Raw genomic sequence first — 17,470 nt, forward strand, 5'->3', positions numbered from 1 at the left:
CTGAGGATGCCAAACTGAGTCACACATGGAAACATAGCTCCATTTGCTTTTTTTCTGTTGCAAATTAAAGCAAAGTGAAGTCCTGCAAAAAAACAAAAAATGCCTTCAGACTCATCGGGAAGCAAATCATTAACAGTTCGAATAGCATAATTACTTTGTTTGTTTGGTTTTTTTTTCCTCGCACTTTTTCCCAAGGCTTCGCCACGTCTGCAGGGCTTCGTGGAGAGGATGTTAGTGCGCGACCCCACTCAACGTGCCACCGCCTTCGAGCTTCTCGAACACCCCTTCTTACGGACTGCCGGTCCCGATTCCTCCCTCCTGGGGCCCATGAGACAACTCAGGCACAAGTAAAAAAACTTGTGTACGATCGAGCCTCTTGTAGATATACAACAAAATTGCACTTATGTACAGTACTTGTGTAACATAAATTTCTCGCTCTGTTCTGGGACATTCGGTGGAGTTTGTATTCTAGTGTTATTTTTAACCAGCTGTTACCAAATAAAGTCAATCCACAGGGAGAAAAATACATTGTACATAAAACAATATGCAAAATTTGTTTCTGCATTTGAAGGAGAGTAAAAGACATGTATATTTTCATCAGTGAATGCCTTTAACCGCATGAAGCCAGTCAGTGAAATATGGGCATGCGAGATGCTTGGGGATGTGAAGGGCTTTGCAGTGTGTACAGCGAGCACTGAATTTTGAAGCACCAACAAGCCGTTGAGCCCTCATTTTCCACCAAAAAGAAGTTCTGGATTATCTGATTCATGTATTTATACACTCATGACAAGTAGACCCCCCCACCATTAAACATTCAGATCTTTATTCCATGCCCTGTATTCCAGTTTGGTCATGCACTACATCGGATTCTGTATATTTTGCTATTCCAATCCACTAGAAGTAGTGCACTTGTACCAGTGTGTCGTCTTCACCATGTGTAAATTCCTAGCTGTAAGCACCAAAATATTCCGTATATTGTTTGTATGATTTCACATGATGTATTCTATAATCAATACTCTAATTTTTATGTTAGCAGTTACAAACAAGCATCATAACAAAAGTACTCTTTACTTTTTTTCTTGAAGTTTGTATTCAAATAACAGTTTTAATGTCTGGCATGTCAGAAGAGAAGCTGCCCGGAGGAAACTGAAGGATGATCACACTCTCTGAATCTAGGGGTTGTGTACAATCCCAAGTGCACAATGACTGGCAGGTGTTACGAAGCCGGCACAGTGCTTTCATCATGAGAGACTTGGGGAGGGGTAGGAACTCCTGCACAGGGATCCTTGTGCCTTGGATCGGTCTCTTGTTTAAGTCAGTGTCTGTGCTTTAAGATCCAGGCCCAGTGGAGAAAGGCTGCGTCCGAATCACTTGGCTGCGGCTTGAAATTACGCAAGCACTCTATGGAAACTGGTTGCAGCTACTTCCATGGACTTGTGCGTAACTGTTGATCACAGTCAAGGAATTTGGACATGGCTTAAATTAAGCAGAGAGCCCTTCCTAGTAAATGTTCCTGTAGGTGCTTAGAGGAATTCAGCAGTTTGGCTTGTAACCTACTTTTGCTGAGCAAATGTTTACTTCACTTAGCAAATACCATGCTCAGGAGCTCTACGATATCAGCCCTAGCAATTGAGAACCAATCACAAGTAGAAATACGGGACATGTAGTCTGGTTCCCGGACCTCACAATTCTCTGTACATGTATAAATTGTAGCCACCTTTGACAAATATAGCGTGATGCAGGGTAAGATGTATGACTTAATGTCAGGGATGCGGGATGTGCGTGTCCGTTTAATTTCAAAGTAACCGTAGTCAAAAGTCATCTAAAAGTGGCGGTGAGTGTTGAAAAACAAGTTTTAAAAAATTGAGTGAGCTGTCCTTGTAGAAAGGTGGTTATACATGTTAGATGTTACAAACTGTACAATATCCAAAATCACCAAACATGAGTTTGGTGATTGAAAATTTCGGCCACTTCTGAAAGATTTTGGTAATGGGGGAATTCTGCCATTTTAGTCACGTACTGACTAGTAGTGGGTACCGGACCTAAGATTGTACACAGCAGTAGGAATATTTGGTCTGGGAACTAGACTACATGAAATGTAGCCAGTTCTTACTATGAAAATCACCCCCCCAAAGATGTGTGCACGAAAGTCGCCTCAAGTCTTGGTTCTCTCTAGTTTTCTGGGAAGAAAACCTGATGTGATGATCCTTGTCCATTTTTCATACAATCATGTACATATTCAGGGACATTCTTCCACTTAACACATTAGCGCAAATCTTTCATACCGACTGGTAAGCAGCGTAATCGTGCTTTTTGAGAAAGGCCTTTTTGATGGTAGTGTTATTGATATGAATTTTAACAGGGTAAGACTTTACAGCACGATTGTGGGCGCTTGTAGGGCGGTCAGGGCAGGACCCTTCTGAATTGAACTTCACAAAATGGCAACACATTAGATGGGCTTGCAGTAATTACAGGCCTTGGAACTTGCCTGAATGTTTTGTTAATTTTGAGCACCATGTCTGCATTTCAGAAAAACTGGCACCAGCGCTCGGAACAGACTGAACACTCTGATACTTAAAAATTAGGGTGCTTTGAGAAATAAATTCTGTTGGAAAATACTGTCTAAGTACAAGAGGGAGGTTGAGAAATTGGCATAGCTGTGAGATATATTATCACTAGGAGTCAAAAACTAGTACTCAGCTGGAGAAGGTGGAGATTGAATCAGGTTGCACCAGTGCCCCCCCCGGCCCCCTGTTTGGTGTGGGTAGGGATATAAGTTGTTTGGAGCTGTTGCGTTCATACCACAATAGAGACACGAATGTGTGTGATAAATCTAGCAAAGGTATTACATCTTTCTGTTCATTTAGGGTCTGTGTCAAGGCTATAAAAAGTAGCAGGATTCTTGTTTGGGGGATCTTCAATTTAGATTTAATTTAATCTTGCCAATCTAGGCCTTTTTAACACTGCATAAAAGCTTTCTTTGTTTCAGTTTTCATATTTAATTTTGCTTTTTTAAGACATTAGCATACAGCCATCAACTGTACATTTCTCATGAATTTCTTATTTATGTTGAATTTTTTGTATCATCATTTTAATGGTTGTACCATTACATCGACAAACATAATGTGTGGAGAATGTTTTTATATTCCCCATCAATATCTAAGTTTTTGTGTGTGTCTGTTAAATTGGTTGATCACTATTTCATCAAGCACATATTGTTGACTCAGTTTGAGCATATACATGTAGATTTCCCTTTTATAAATATACTTTAACTGGGATTTTTTTAATCTTTGAAACCTTTGGTTTGGTTTCCAGCATTGCCTCAGTTGAGCATCAAATTTACCTGCCTCAATACCATGTATATGTTTAAGTATTTCCAGTTAATCTTTAAAGTGTTTGAAATGCATTAATGATAACGAAATCATTTCTTCAGTTTCTGTCAAGAATAGGCATTACCAAAGATGGTATAGCGCTGAAGGCGCAAGGTGGATAACCTTGCCCAAAAGATGTAATTATCATGGGTGCCATTTGAGCAAGTGATACGCCTGCGCAGTTTACAGTAATGCTTGGGCGCAGGCTCACCAGGTGCACATGCCTGCCGCGGCACCTGTGCATTACTGTGCATTGCGCATGCGTATCGCTCGCTCAAATGGCGCCCATGGGATTACAATGTTTTACGTGTTTTCACGATGAAGTTCGCCATCTTGCACCGCTTTGTGGCGCTATACGATCTTTGGGCATTACTGTGTACTAGTCATGACTCTGTTACCATTTTTACATCCCTTTTTGCATTGATAGGGGTATAGGATTTTGTAATCAGTTGTTTTTTCGGGGGGGTGCATCATTTCTCTGATCCTTTTACACAGACACTTACAATATACACATCAAGCAATTATGATTGTGACATTTGCATGGAATATGTCCTACTAATAAATGCAAATACCAGGGCTCAGTGTCAGTCTGCTAAGCACTCAATGTTATGCTGACAGAGATTCTGCATAGTTTATTGAGACCGTACAGCACAGCAAAAAGCACACTTACCTATGAGGAAAAATTTTGCTAAGCTTTAATAATGATGCATCAGTGGAAATCTCTATGCATGCACATGCAGTTTTTGTACCACATGTAAGCACAGCAACTGGGACATGTTCACTGTGAAATGTACTTGCTGCTAAGCAGATTTTTGTGTTACGTTAGCACAAGAAATAGCAGTAAACACCGCCGTGAAATTGGGCCCAGGCCTGGATCTGGGAAGTAGTCCTAGAAAAGTTACTCATCTGATACTTGGTATATATTGCTCTTACGCATGCTCTTAAGAGGGAGAAAATCAACACTTTGGCAAATGTAAATACAATAGCACATCATGGCAAATACCCCGTTCAAAGATCCCATTGCCCACTGTGTGTAAGTTGGCCTGGACCCTATGCTGCCGTTTTGATATTGACGATATTACAGGTACTTTTAACAAGCAATTTTGATCAGAAATGCGTGGTGTGAGTTGTAGTTGCATCTGAGTGACTGACACAAGTTTAAGCATTTTTGCGAAAGTAAAAAAAAGTTTCTAGTTTTTTATGGGAAGAAAGGCTGAACATGTATCATACACATTAAGGTGAATTGTGATTTAGAAAAGGGTGAAATGTTGAAGTGCTTGAAAACATTAGGGCAAGTGGTTTATTACATTCAAAGAAATGATTTTTGGTGTGCCGCATGCCAGTTAAACAATGAAAGAAAATAAATGTTGGCTGGTTGATTTAATGGATGACGCATTATTCAAAAGAGCATATCCCAGAGTTTCAAACTTGTACATCTTAAAAAACATGTTTTTCATAAATAGGTGGCATAAGAGTTCACATACTTATGCTGTTCAAATGTCTGATGGGGATCAGTATTTGTACAATATTAATTACAGTAACAAATCAGTTTTTTGTGAGAAACTTTAATGTAGCTCTTGGAAATTATTTGGTGATGGTTTCACTGAAATGAATTGGCAGTTTTGCGGAATGTTCCACTAAAAGGTATTTATTTGTTGGTTAAATTTGTGGGTACTGCGTTTCCACCAACATGTACAGTGGTGAAATAGTGTGTAACAGTAACTAATTTTGTGTCTAATTTTAACAAATCAAATATTCATACAAATGTAAAATAGCTCTTGTGGACTTGATTACACGATGCTTAAAAGACTATATCTTAACCAAATGTATTGAATATGTTGGTTAAAAGTGTGTCAAGCCTTTACCTACAGTGAGGGTTGGATGGGTTTCGACATAATACCTCTCATCAAATTTCAAAAATACGTACCTGATTTTCCCCATGAGTTCGGCTGTTCGGCTTGTCAATTTTTCATCACATTGAAATTGTTGGTTTTAAAAATATGGTGTTTAAAAAACTTGAATGTTTGATCAGATAAAAGCAGAAAATTTTTAATACTGAAAAAAATTGAACAGACATTAAGCGGTTGATGGTATGGTATTCTCAACCAGTTTTGCAATCAAACAAAAAATTTTACATATTAAAAAGAGAAGTTTGTCATTCAGAAAAAGTCAACACCCCCCCCCAAAAAAAATCAAAGGGGAAATTCATTACAACTCAGATTCCAAGTTAAAGCAGGCTGTTAGAAATTAAATCAGAAATTGAAATCAGAGACATCATTGGGAATCTCTTCAAACTTCAAAACTTCAAACGTTGAATATTCAGTAGCCAGTTGTCTGTAATTTGTGACTTGCGGATTTGTGACTTGGGAGGGGTCACAAATGGCTATAAATATGTATTGAGTTGAATTTGCATGTCATTTGTGTGTTTGTATTCAAATGAATGCCATGCGATTCAACATCCACTACACTATTCAGTTCCTGGCCATTCCTTGTATAAAGCGAGGATAAATTAGTGTGAATTGTTTGCTCAAAAATTGCCGGAGTGAAGGAAACAGAAGGAAATGTGACAGTTACACATCTCAGCATTTTTGGTTGTCGTGAATATCTGTTTGGTAAATGGCCTTTTGCAGTTAATGTACTTTGTAGTTCACAAAAAGTTTTAACTAAGTTTTGCTGTTGCAACTGCCTGTTTCTTGCACCTTTTTACTTGCTAGTGCATGAACAAATGACTCCAAGTCACTCTGCTGTGAATACTGAAAACCACATTTGTTGCTTATGATGTGACTTACTGGTTAGGAAACATTTTGGAATTACCTGATGGTGGTAATTTTATGCCATTGTTTGAAAGTTAACTGCATTACAAGAGCTCGAGTTGTGTCAAGATTCCATAATTAGTGGAAATGGAAAGGATATTGTTGTCACAGATTGTTTGGCATGCTTTGAATACAGAGGTATTACTGACAGGAATCAGAACTTCCGTATGCCATGGAAAGGTCTGTGTAACTGTGCAAGGATTTTTCCATTTTTGTCACAGGAAATTGTATTAAAAGCCAGTATAATTGTGTGAAGCTTTCCTATCAACTGAGTGGAATCCCAGTTTGTCATGGAGATTCGGGAAATTTTCCCAGGGGTTTCCATTCAGTGTTGTGGAAAATTGTTGCATGTACTTAGAATGCCGACAGTTAAAGAATACGAAACTGTGAAGTACATTTAAGAGCCAAAGTGTGAAAAAGTGTGGGTGGAACTGTTTGTCTCTCAACATGTTTGAGCATGTGATTCCGGTATTTGTGTTGATTCCAAGTTACAAGATTTGCTTGTGGGTAATTGAATTTATGTACCAAGAGAAATATTCATTAGGGCTTTGAGCTTTGTAACGATATGTTTATAACGCTTGTACAGTTTGTTTTAATACCATTTAGTTGGGATAATAAATGAAACATTTTGTAGCCAGCAGAATTTGTCTTTTAATCACTTCTTTCGCAGCTTAAAACTTTAATACGTGCCAAAAGCCAAATGAGTTGCAAAGATTGATATGTTATATATTGACCATTTTGTTATTAAAACAATAAACAAACCAATTACACATTAAAAGCTATCAACCATTAATTGCACAATTGAAGATTAGGGGAGTATCTCGAATTTCAGAGATAACATTTTCTATTATCAAGTAATTTTATGACAACTATTGGCATCGAAACAGTAATGGTACAATCCATCCAGTGATGGTGTTTGTCCTTGCATGCTGCCATTGTAAAGATTGCCTCTAGCTCTGAGACGGCACTGTAAACGAATGTTTTATTTCTTCTGAAAACTGAGCACCAATTGAGCTCAGGATTTCAATGTCTCCGTGAACCAATTGTGTGCAAGTACACAGAACGTCTCATCCACGGATATCATCTCTTGTGTGTGACGTGATATGCGCATGTTTCAATGCTTCCTCCTGAAAAAGATTTCTGAGGCCAAAGTACCATTCGAAATGGAAAAGCATGCTACAAAATTACATGCCATTGCAATGTAACCCGAATGATAAGATGTGGTTAAACTTGCACTAAAGTAAGCTATATTGCACCGAACTATCAATGGCAAGTACGTCATAACAAATACGAAAACCACACAGATATGAACACAATCACCATTTTTTTTTTGACTAGCTACATTGCTGTCACTTCTCTTTTGACTTATTTCACATCCTTGATAGTCATTGTATTCCCACTATTCATAAGGGGGTGTGACTATTCATAAAGGGGCGTGTGCTGGTCAGATCCCCCCCCGTCTCAGTTGTCCTATACTTTTGTCTTTGAAATTTCTCATGCTCATTAAGTATGAACATGTACATTCGTGAAGTCTCAACTCCATCTGACATAGGGTTTTACTGTTATAAAACACTTAATACGGGTATGCACAGATATAAAACCAGGAAAAATCAGTGGCACTTAAAAGGCTGGCGAGCAGCAATTATGAACCCCATTGGTCAGCTGTTGTTTTCCCGAAGTCTGGTTCTGCTGGCGAGCAGCAATTATGAACCCCATTGGTCAGCTGTTGTTTTCCGAAGTCTGGTTCGGCTGGCGAGCAGCAATTATGAACCCCATTTGGTCAGCTCTTATTTTCCGAAGTCTGGTTCGGCTGGCGAGCAGCAATGATGAACCCCATTTGGTCAGCTGTTGTTTTCCCGAAGTCTGGTTCTGCTGGCGAGCAGCAATTATGAACCTCATTTGGTCAGCTGTTGTTTTCCAAAGTCTGGTTCTGCTGGTGGATTGCATCAATGTGCCTCTGAAGAAGCTGTACGGACAATGATTAAGGAATGAATGGCGACTGAAAATAAAAATAAAATTCAATGAAACATTTGAGGAAAACCTCTGAAATCTGTAACAACTCCATTTTTTTTTAGAAGAAAGAACTATCTTTCTAATACACAGCAGTAAAAATGAAAAGACTAATTTTGCATGATCAGGTCACAAAACTGATTTCCCCTTTTTGTTTTGAAAAGTAAATGGCTGTTCAGGTTTTAGGCACGCTATTTTAACCTGCAAGGCACTTAATGCAAGCTAGGCATCCAAGCCAAGGGGTCAAGGGAGATGCTCTCCACTTTTTTTTTTTTTTTTTTAAGACTGTGCCTGAAGTACAGACATACATGTACATATCTGACTACCAGTCTTGCCTGTAAAAACCATGATTCTGGAAAGTATGGGTAAACCCATGGATGGTAGTGCATAATCATCTCATTAAATGCACTCAGCTCGAGATGATGAGCTTACAATGCCTGTATCTGTTCATCATGTGCTCTCAAATTGTGTTCTTTTTTCTGCTCTTGATCCTGCTGCCTCTTCATTTCTGATGTTTCAACTGCATTGCTTTGAATCTACATGTACATGGGCCAGATTAAGTATTTGGGGGAGGGGGGTATTCTACAGTCAAAAACTATTAGAATTCTTTAACTGTGCATAAAGTCCTAGACCAAGGGGTGAATTTACCCACATTTTTTATTTTAGTCAAACATCACAAAATGTGAATGTACATGTAGTTTTTAATGTGATCTGGCGGTGTAAGCGTTTATATCTCTGTGGGCTGAACTGACAAGTGAAGGATATCAGCTCTGTCGTAGTCCTCCTGCTGTACTGCTTCTTGTAGCTGGCTTTCAAGTCTCTCTAATTCCATCTGTGCTGTCTTCAATCCTTCATCACTTGGCAATTCCTCCCCAACCTGATGTTCTTCCTGCGTCAACTCCGGACAATCGTCAATTTCCTCAACCACAGAACCCTCTGTTAGTTCTTCCACCTCGGCCAGGAACGGCTCTCCGTGTTTGAGGCACAGCAACTTTGCCTGCAAGGCACTGGACGCCAACTCGGCTTTGAGGAGTGTCCTCATCAAGGAGCTCGAGGAAATGCTCTGAAGCCTATCTCTCACGTTTGCAATATGCTCCACAAGGTTGTCTTTGATCATTAATTCTGACAACAAAAGAGGGTAGAAAAGATAATAAATGCAGAGGAAAATAAACCAGGGGCAATTTGTGCCAAATTTGAGCTTGTTAGGTGTGAGCAAAGCTGGACAGCATGGACACTGATTGCAAACGTATGGGATAAGGGTACAAAACACATTTAAGACTTCAGGCTCTTACAGTTTGTACAAATTAAGTTTTGAGGAGAAAGGTACCCGACTACAACACATGCTAGGACCGTACAAGGAAACAGCATCCCAACCGACCTGTTTTTCTCTCCTCCTCATTGATCTCTTCTTGCATCCTCTCCGCATCTTCCATCATCGTCTTCACCGTCTCGCTCCTCTCCTCGTTGCTCTTGCTCACCTCCTCCATCTCCTTCTGGATGCTCTGCCCTTCTGCTGTGAGCTGCTTGATCTCCTCTGTCAGCCTCTTAGCCTCCGCAAAGTTCCGACCTGGAAAAGAACGATCCCAAAATTTGATGTGAAATATCTTTCCGTCTTTATAAGACAGGGATCACTGCAGTCAGACTATGGCTGCATCCAAATCCGTTGTCTAGAGCTAGGTCTTCACTCCATTGAAAGTACGTGGAGACGCGCAGACATGAGACCTAGCCGTAGCTCTGGAAGCCTGTTTCGGCCACGGCCTATGTTCAGAAAACAATCAAAACCAACTGCAACCACTGCAACCTTGTTTACAGGTCAGGTCTTATTACATTTCAACCTCTATTTTTAGTAGAAGATGATAACTAGCTCGAGATGATAACTAGCTTCAAATGTTCTGATTTGTTTACTGCAATTACAAGCAATTGGATTTATACCCATTTTTCCTCTCAGTAGTTCACAGTTTATTCCTTTTAGATAATATCCTTTCTGCATGTGTAAGAGCAAGCTTGATATCGGGTTACTATTCTTCAACTTTGGCTACCCATTCCCCTCCCAACTCACCTGACACAGCTAGCTGTTTGGTCTCAGTCAGTGAGGCTATGTGGCCCTCCGTGTCACTCACTCTCTTCCTCAGAGATACCACTCGGGTCTGGCTCTGAAGAAGGCTGGATGTCGCTTTCTGCACTTTCTCGTACTTCAGTTGTGCTGCCTCTTTCTGCCTTTGAATTGACAAAAAATATTAATTGGTAAAAAAAAAGTTGGCCTTTCAGAAAATATTGCTAGGGTAGAACAAGAGCAAGTCACAAAATAATCTGCAACAAAACTGTACTTCAGTAACTTCTCTCTTCTCTCGGACAGCGGGGTAGACTTGTTCTCCAGCCAAATTTCGGCAAGAGTAAAACCATCCTTGTCTTCAAGATTGCTGATGGCATCTTCCTGTTTGGAGAGATCTTCTCGCAAGTCCACCAGTAGTCTGGTTTCACTGTAGGGTAAATAAATTAAAATGCCAAACAAATAAAAAACCCTTGATATTTCTTGACTCCAAAGGTCTTAGTCACAGATCTACAAATCTTGGATCTAAAGGTGTCAGTTTGAGATTTAATGGCCTCAGTTTCAGATCTGCATGCATCAGTATCTAATCTAAAAGCCTCCGTCTCAGATTAATGGCCTCTGTCTCAGATCTAAAGGCTTTAGTCTCAGATCTAAAGACATCAAATCTACAGGTGTCAGTCTCAGATCTGAATGGTCTCCATCTCAGATCTAAAGGTTTCAGTCTCAGGTCAGTATGTCTCAGTGTCAGATCTATAACTCTAAGTCTCAGATCAACAGGACTCTTAAGATTCCAAGTCTCACTCTGTATCCAAGATCTATCAGTCCCACGTACGGAGATCTGTATCAGACCTCTAGGCAGGCCTCTGTTTTGGATCTTTAAATCTCGAGCTCAGATCTTCATGTCTCAGGCTTAATTTGCAAGGCCTCACTCAAAAATACACTGATCTCAGTCCCTAAACTTAAAGTCTTAGTCTCAGATCTAGAGGTCAGTCCTCGATGATTGGGTCCAAGTGGCTTTATCATAATGGGCAGGAATCTCTCACCCACAGCATGTTGTTGCTGCAACCTTTTCACAAGAACTCCAGGTGGTTAAAATTGCGTCTTCAGTCAAGAGGTTTGCTATTAAATACACAATAGTATCACACAAAGAATGTTCCTCTTTTTCTTGCGCAATGACTACTCTGTAAAAGTCGGTGCTTATCTGACATAGATTAAAGAGCAATTCTCACCTTTCCTCTGTCATCTTGACTTCCTCCATCCTACCAGCCAACCTTTGTTCCTCATTGTCCAGTTGCTCTCTCCTCCTCCTCAGCTCCAGCTCCACCCCCTCCAGGGTTCCCTTCTCTTTCTCCAATGCCGACTGCTCATCCTTGAAGCCGGCAGTCACTGTTTCCATCTCACGGTCTTTCTTCAGTATCGCTTCTGAGAAGATGTTCTCCCGGAGACGCAGGGCGGATAGTTTGGCCTCTAAGCTCTCGATTTCCTCCTACAAAAATTGAAAGTATGAAACATTACCATGTGAGATTAGTCTGGTTTAGCTTTAACCACGTGTAACACCATAGAACATTGAAGATTGTGTACCGAGTTTAATTGCAATGCCGGCCCAGAATAGAGTTAAAAGTGTAGTCTTACGTACCTGCACCCTTGCCCTGTCTTCCATCAGTGAATCTCTGGACTGACGTAAATGAACAGTTCCTTCAGCAATCTGTTCTGCTAGGCACGTCTCTCTTTTAAACAAGTGGTCTTTGTCCAGATGTAGATGCCTAAAAACGAATAAATTACGACTGTAAAACTGGTATCTGCTGTAAAGCCCTTGTTGATATGAGTACAAAGCAAATCTGGATGTGAAAATTAAAAAACTCCACGTTCAGAATGTGCATTTGAATGTAATTTGCATAATTAAACCATCTTGTAGGGAAAGTATTTACTATTGAGTAAGGCATTTTCAACATTTTGGTCTCCTACTCTGAAGGTATTTACATTATATAGCTACCTGCAGCAGGAGGAAAAAACACAGAAGAGGTTGGAAAAAAAAAATTTGCTTTCTGTACAGTGTCATGCACTGTGCTTGACTTTGGTGCAGGTGAATAGTTCACATGCCACATCGGTGTAAAGGCAGTGATCTCACTCAGCTTTCAAAGGCAGACCATGTGCATAGCTCACTGAGTCACCACCAATGAATCATCAGGGCTTCGGGAACGACTCATCTCAGCACTCATCACGTCAAATGCATACTGAAACTTTTGGTGCCTGCGTATTTGCCCAGTAAAATCACCCTCCTGGTAAGATACATTTAGCGTTAGTGGGTTCCAATCCTGCCTACGTCAGCAGGTGGATTGGGTTTTCAGTCTCTGTCTGATGCTGTGGGTTCTCCCTGGAAAGTTCATCTGGGGTTTTCCCTCCCACCTCTGAAAATGAGCATTTCTTCATTGTCTTCTTAATTGCCACTTAATTCTGTAATTAGCGCTGAATGTACTGTTAGTTGAATATACTAATAGTCTGCATCTTAACCAACCCCTCTAGAATTGACCTATCACCAGTTAGCCACGCTCATTAGACAACCTGATGGAATTTTGTATGTTGAGTTTGGTTGGTCTTAGATTTTTCGCATCCCGTGTCCATTTTGTATATCATAAAATTGGACTATATTTCACTAGCTGCCTTAATGCGAATCTATCACAATAGATCAATCATACTAGATCCGCTGCTGCTCACCCAAGGTCTCTGTCGAGCTTGCTTCTCTCCTCCTGCACCTTGCGCAAGCGATCGGCTTCCCACTGTGCACGGTGTCCCCTGGCACAGGCCACACGCTCCTCCTGCTGGGCAATCAGCCTCTGTTGCTCCCGGATTACGCCCTCTCGTTCGACTCTCTCCTGCTGGTACAGTGACTGGAGTTCCTTGAGGAGACTGCGCAGCGCTGGGTGGTCATTTGGTAGCAGCAAGCTGTGGGAATGTCGAATAACCTCCTCTAAGGCCTGACACTGGTGCTGAAGGTCTTCAGCTGAAAATCAAAACCATTTCCAAGATGAGGCAGTTTCAGTAGGTAAAACAATATGTTATGCAATTTTTGCAACAGGGAGATATTACTTGAGCAATTTATCTTAAGGCTTTCAAAGATGTACTTCATTGTGGCACGATACCTGTGGTACTGTGACTTGGAAACCAGACTTTGAGGGGTAGTAAAACCACATTTAATCACTTGTAGTCTCAAACCACAAGTACAGTTTCACAGTTTCCAGTTTACGCTGTTTTCATGGTTGCTATCATTCGCCCAATTAATTTCACATCAAGGCTAGTGAGAAAAAAAATGCAACTAAGTCAATTCCCAGCAGTCCAACCATCTTTCAATGAAGTTAGTTGAACTAGTTCATGCTCAAACTCGCTCGGTGGTTGCTACCTCTTTCGTAGTCTTCTTCGCCCACAGCCTCCTGTTCCTGCTGCTGCAGCACCTGCATCTGTTGTTGCTTCTCCGCCAGATGCTGTCCAGACAACACGCATTCTTTGGCAAGTTGCACTGCCTGGCTTGTCAAGTCACAGGCAGCCTTCCTAAGGGAAACAAAAACGCAATTTTGCCGATGACTAAATACACTTCGCGATCTGTATCTACCATGTGAATGATTAGATGAGTCAGATCCAAGAATGCAATTCTCTTATTCATGGCATATTAAGTCACTCTTCTGCTGTAAAAGGACCTTGTTCGTCATTCAATATTGAACACTTGAAAGTGGCGTGACAAGTCACACAGATAAGGACTAAGTCATATGTAATAGCTACAGGTAACCTCTACACTTCTTGTGAGAATAAAGCACAGCACGAAATGCATTTTGAACTTGTGGGTCATTCTACAAATTAGGGGTCCAATTTTTTCGTGTTGCTGTCACATCGGACATATAATTTTTACATGCACGTTAAGAACACATTCTCTAATTTTCAAAATTGATTAATTAATGCAAATTTCCTGCCAAACAAAAGAAATAGTTTGAACTTGGTCTCAGAGACACAGGACAGGTGTGACTGGGACACAAAAATGTCACACTTCTAGGAGCCCAAATTTATAGAATGACAACAGTGCAATTGGACATGTACATGTATACATAGACTTTGGAATTCTGGGCAAGTCAAGCACTTTATGATGTGTGAAAGATCCTGGTTGAGGAAAAAAAATTTTTCTGAGTAGGCAAATTTCATGAAGAGGGAATTTGAAGAAGGAAGAAACAATACAATGAACAACTTTTAAGTAAATTGCAAATTGATCCAAAAAAAAAAGACTTCAATTCTCAATCAGCTGATCATGCATCTGCTTTCAGATAAAAATGGCCACAACTACACAGGCCAGTAGAACACAGCATTTTATCAATAGATATTTGCTTTAATCTTTTTCCCATTCATTTGTGCACGTACTTAATGAGACCCAGTCGCTGCATGTGTTCTTCTTGCATGGCTTTCCGCCTGTCCAACAAGCTGAGATCTCCATCATCACCTCTGCTTGTGGTCTCCCATACATGAATCTCAGCTCTGCCTTTCCTCACTACATGTACTTCATCTGACAATCCCTGAGTTTGACTGTCTTCTTCAATGGCACTCTTTTCCATGCTGGTAACCGAGGTTTCCTTTGTAATAAAACTGAAACTACTGGCTGATCTCACAACGTCCAGAGAGGAATGTTCATCCCCAAGATCTGGGGTTTCCCGATCGCATACACGTAGCTGACTGAAATCCAAATCTTGAAGATCGAAGCCAGTAGGTTGGCACTTCCAGCTTTGCGTTTTGGCATCCCTGTTGACTTTAATAGGGTCAAGGTCAAAGTTCAGGTCATCTAAGACCTGGCTGGGGGGTTGCGACTGCGAGGCCACTGGGGAACTGTCCTTCCACGACCGCTGGTCACCCACTTCACCATGTTCATTTGCACCTTCTTTTGACCTACAAGTAGGCCTATTTTCCTGCTTTCCATCATCAACTTTCAGTATAAAGGAGAACTGACTCTGGTTGCTGGTTTCTTGGGCAGCTGTCTGTACCGTTTCAGTTCTGGCAAGTGGTTTTGTAACCTTTGGTTCTGCCATACGAGAACCACCTTTGGATGGATTGTCAGGGCTAGAGCTAGCCAGTTTCATCCCACTGAAGAGTGACATTTTTCCTGGGTGAAAAACATGAAAGTATTATGTGAACTTGAAATTATTCAAACAGAGTGCAATATGAATGGCCCTTCTGTTAGGAATGTTTCACATGCTTCATTTTTGTTGTCAAGTCCCTTTCCGAGTTTCCAAGCACGTGTATACTAAAATATATTAAGTCATTATACATGTAGGAAATCAAGGTTTCAAAGTTACCAAGACAGTGTTGTCTGAGCTGGCAGAACGAATGAGAAGAAATGTTTGAGTGCTTGGACACAGCAGCAGGATCGTGCAAGTGATGCACAATTTTGGTAGAGAGCACTCTATGTACGTGTATGTTGAAGATATGGCCAACTAAATTGTGCACCCCATATCCTTGATGGGGCAATCCGGCAGGAAGGTGGCAATTGACAGACAAATACACACAAATGCATCAGTGCAAGATGGCACAAGAGATGGGGGTAAGATTTATAGAAGACTTAGGGATAAATAGGCCGGATGACAAGTTGTTGTATTTCGTTGTGAACTTAAGCTCCAACAGAATCACTTTGGTGAGATAACCGACAAGGTTTGACTTAATGGATGGTTGATCACCTGCGAGCTCAGGCATGACAACTAATGATGGTGCACAAATACATGCATACATACATTGTACATGTACAAAGTTGGCACTGATTCAAGGGATAAAGTTACTGGAGGAAAGTTATTACTCAAGCACAAAAGATCATGATGTACATGATGGAAAAATTGGTGGATATCCGCTATTGCATTCCAATGTGCTTCACTCGGTAACATGCTGGTGGTGTAATTGCCACACTGCCACAATTATGGGTCTAAACATGGAGGTACAAATGTAGGTGGTCAAAAGCTGTGCTCTAGTCATCCCTGACAAACCACAATTGGCTGTGTTATAGTGAGAACAGGCATTTGGTGGTGGGATTGACAGTTCAGTTGACTGCCAAGCACCCCTGAAACCATAGCGCTACAGTTGGGTCTGCTCATAATGGCCCATTGTCATGACTGTGCCACACCGTGTGCATGTACCAACATCATTTGGGCCCACTTGTTTCACACGGGTCTGGACCCTGATCAGGTTCATGGAATGTGGGTTCTGGAATCAGTGATCCAACAGATTGCGATCCAGATCCACATGAAACGAACAGGCCCTTCTTTTATTGGTAGATCGTGCTAGCTACACATATCTAGTTTAGGACTCACTAATCTGTCAATGTCTGGAACAACACCAACAATCCAGAAGCCCCCACAGTAGGAGCAGTCTATCTAAACCACATGTATCACTATCAGTAGCCTGGCCCTAGACTCGTCTGGGCATGCTGAGGCTAGGCTAGCAGTGCACTTAAAGTCTTACGCCTTAATTTGCCCCATCTTTTATGCTAGGCATATGGGCCCACCGACTTTACAGATGGAGTTGAAATGTACACGTACAGTACATGTACATGTACACCCCCGCTCGCACAACATGTACACCGTACGTGCTTAGCTAGCTAGCTAGCTAGCTATGGTGTCGGGTCAACTCGCCCCCTGACCGACTCGCCCCTAACCGACTCGCCCCTTTCCAACTCGCCCCTTCGTAAACTCGCCCCCTGACCGACTCGCCTCTTACCAACTTAACTATATATACATGTACATGCGTCGAGCACGTCATGCCTTCGCACTGTTGACCTTCGCGGCGCGAAACGAACTTGATGTTAGCCTATCGTGTCTAAAAATATTGGCTGCGGCCGCCAGCTTCCATAGGAACGCACATTATTGCAGGCTTATAGCCACAGCCATTTGGATCCTGAGTAGAGATTAGTGGTTGCGCCATGGCGCCATTGAATCCGAATGGCGCGTCTATTAAATAACACTGGTGTCCACATCAACTATTCAGGCGTTCCACCTGATAGTCCGGGTACCAGGTTTTATATCCCTTTAACGCTTTGGAACAGATCTCTGTATTGGATAATTTTTAGAAATATTATCTGCCATTAAAAATCAAGACACGCAGTAAAAGTAAGATAAAAACATCGATATAAATACTTTATCAATTTAAATCCTTAAATCAAAAAAGTGGTTTCATATATCTTTTAAAAAGCATTGGGAAGGAATAAATTT

At 41.1% G+C, this 17,470-nt stretch overlaps 2 protein-coding genes across 5 annotated transcripts in view; one reads left to right on the top strand and one right to left on the bottom strand.

Annotated features, from left to right (window-relative positions):
• LOC110988957 (serine/threonine-protein kinase PAK 5-like) overlaps positions 1-6,827 on the top strand; it is a 25,471-nt gene extending 18,644 nt beyond the window's left edge. For all 4 annotated transcript variants that reach the window (XM_022252976.2, XM_022252977.2, XM_087148059.1 and 1 more), the window contains exon 11: positions 196-6,827. In XM_022252976.2, the coding sequence (XP_022108668.2) occupies positions 196-351 (156 nt within the window). In that variant the 3' untranslated portion in view covers positions 352-6,827. The remainder of the gene's footprint in view (positions 1-195) is intronic.
• On the bottom strand, positions 6,828-16,951 carry LOC110988958 (uncharacterized). The gene is made up of 11 exons (XM_087148225.1): positions 16,574-16,951; positions 14,646-15,378; positions 13,642-13,790; positions 12,960-13,245; positions 11,881-12,007; positions 11,474-11,730; positions 10,522-10,674; positions 10,254-10,411; positions 9,573-9,761; positions 8,959-9,316; positions 6,828-8,151 (listed from the first exon to the last, which is right to left on the bottom strand). The coding sequence occupies exons 2-11, from the start codon at positions 15,371-15,373 to the stop codon at positions 8,088-8,090; spliced, it is 2,469 nt and encodes an 822-aa protein (XP_087004351.1). The 5' UTR covers positions 15,374-15,378; positions 16,574-16,951; the 3' UTR covers positions 6,828-8,087.
• Positions 16,952-17,470: the final 519 nt, after the last annotated feature.

This window comes from Acanthaster planci, linkage group LG01, assembly GCF_054643075.1.
Source record: "Acanthaster planci isolate LZ-2023a linkage group LG01, COTS_SCS, whole genome shotgun sequence".
Taxonomy (NCBI): domain Eukaryota; kingdom Metazoa; phylum Echinodermata; class Asteroidea; order Valvatida; family Acanthasteridae; genus Acanthaster; species Acanthaster planci.

Excerpts from the sequence above, each read along its gene's own strand:
- LOC110988958 (XM_087148225.1), bottom strand. The coding sequence starts at position 15,373 with ATGTCACTCTTCAGTGGGATGAAACTGGCTAGCTCTAGCCCTGACAAT. Across the intron at positions 10,412-10,521 it reads AGAAGAGAGAAGTTACTGAA|GCAGAAAGAGGCAGCACAAC; the intron begins GTACAGTTTTGT and ends GTCAATTCAAAG. Across the intron at positions 9,317-9,572 it reads TGAGGAGGAGAGAAAAACAG|AATTAATGATCAAAGACAAC; the intron begins GTCGGTTGGGAT and ends TTTTGTTGTCAG.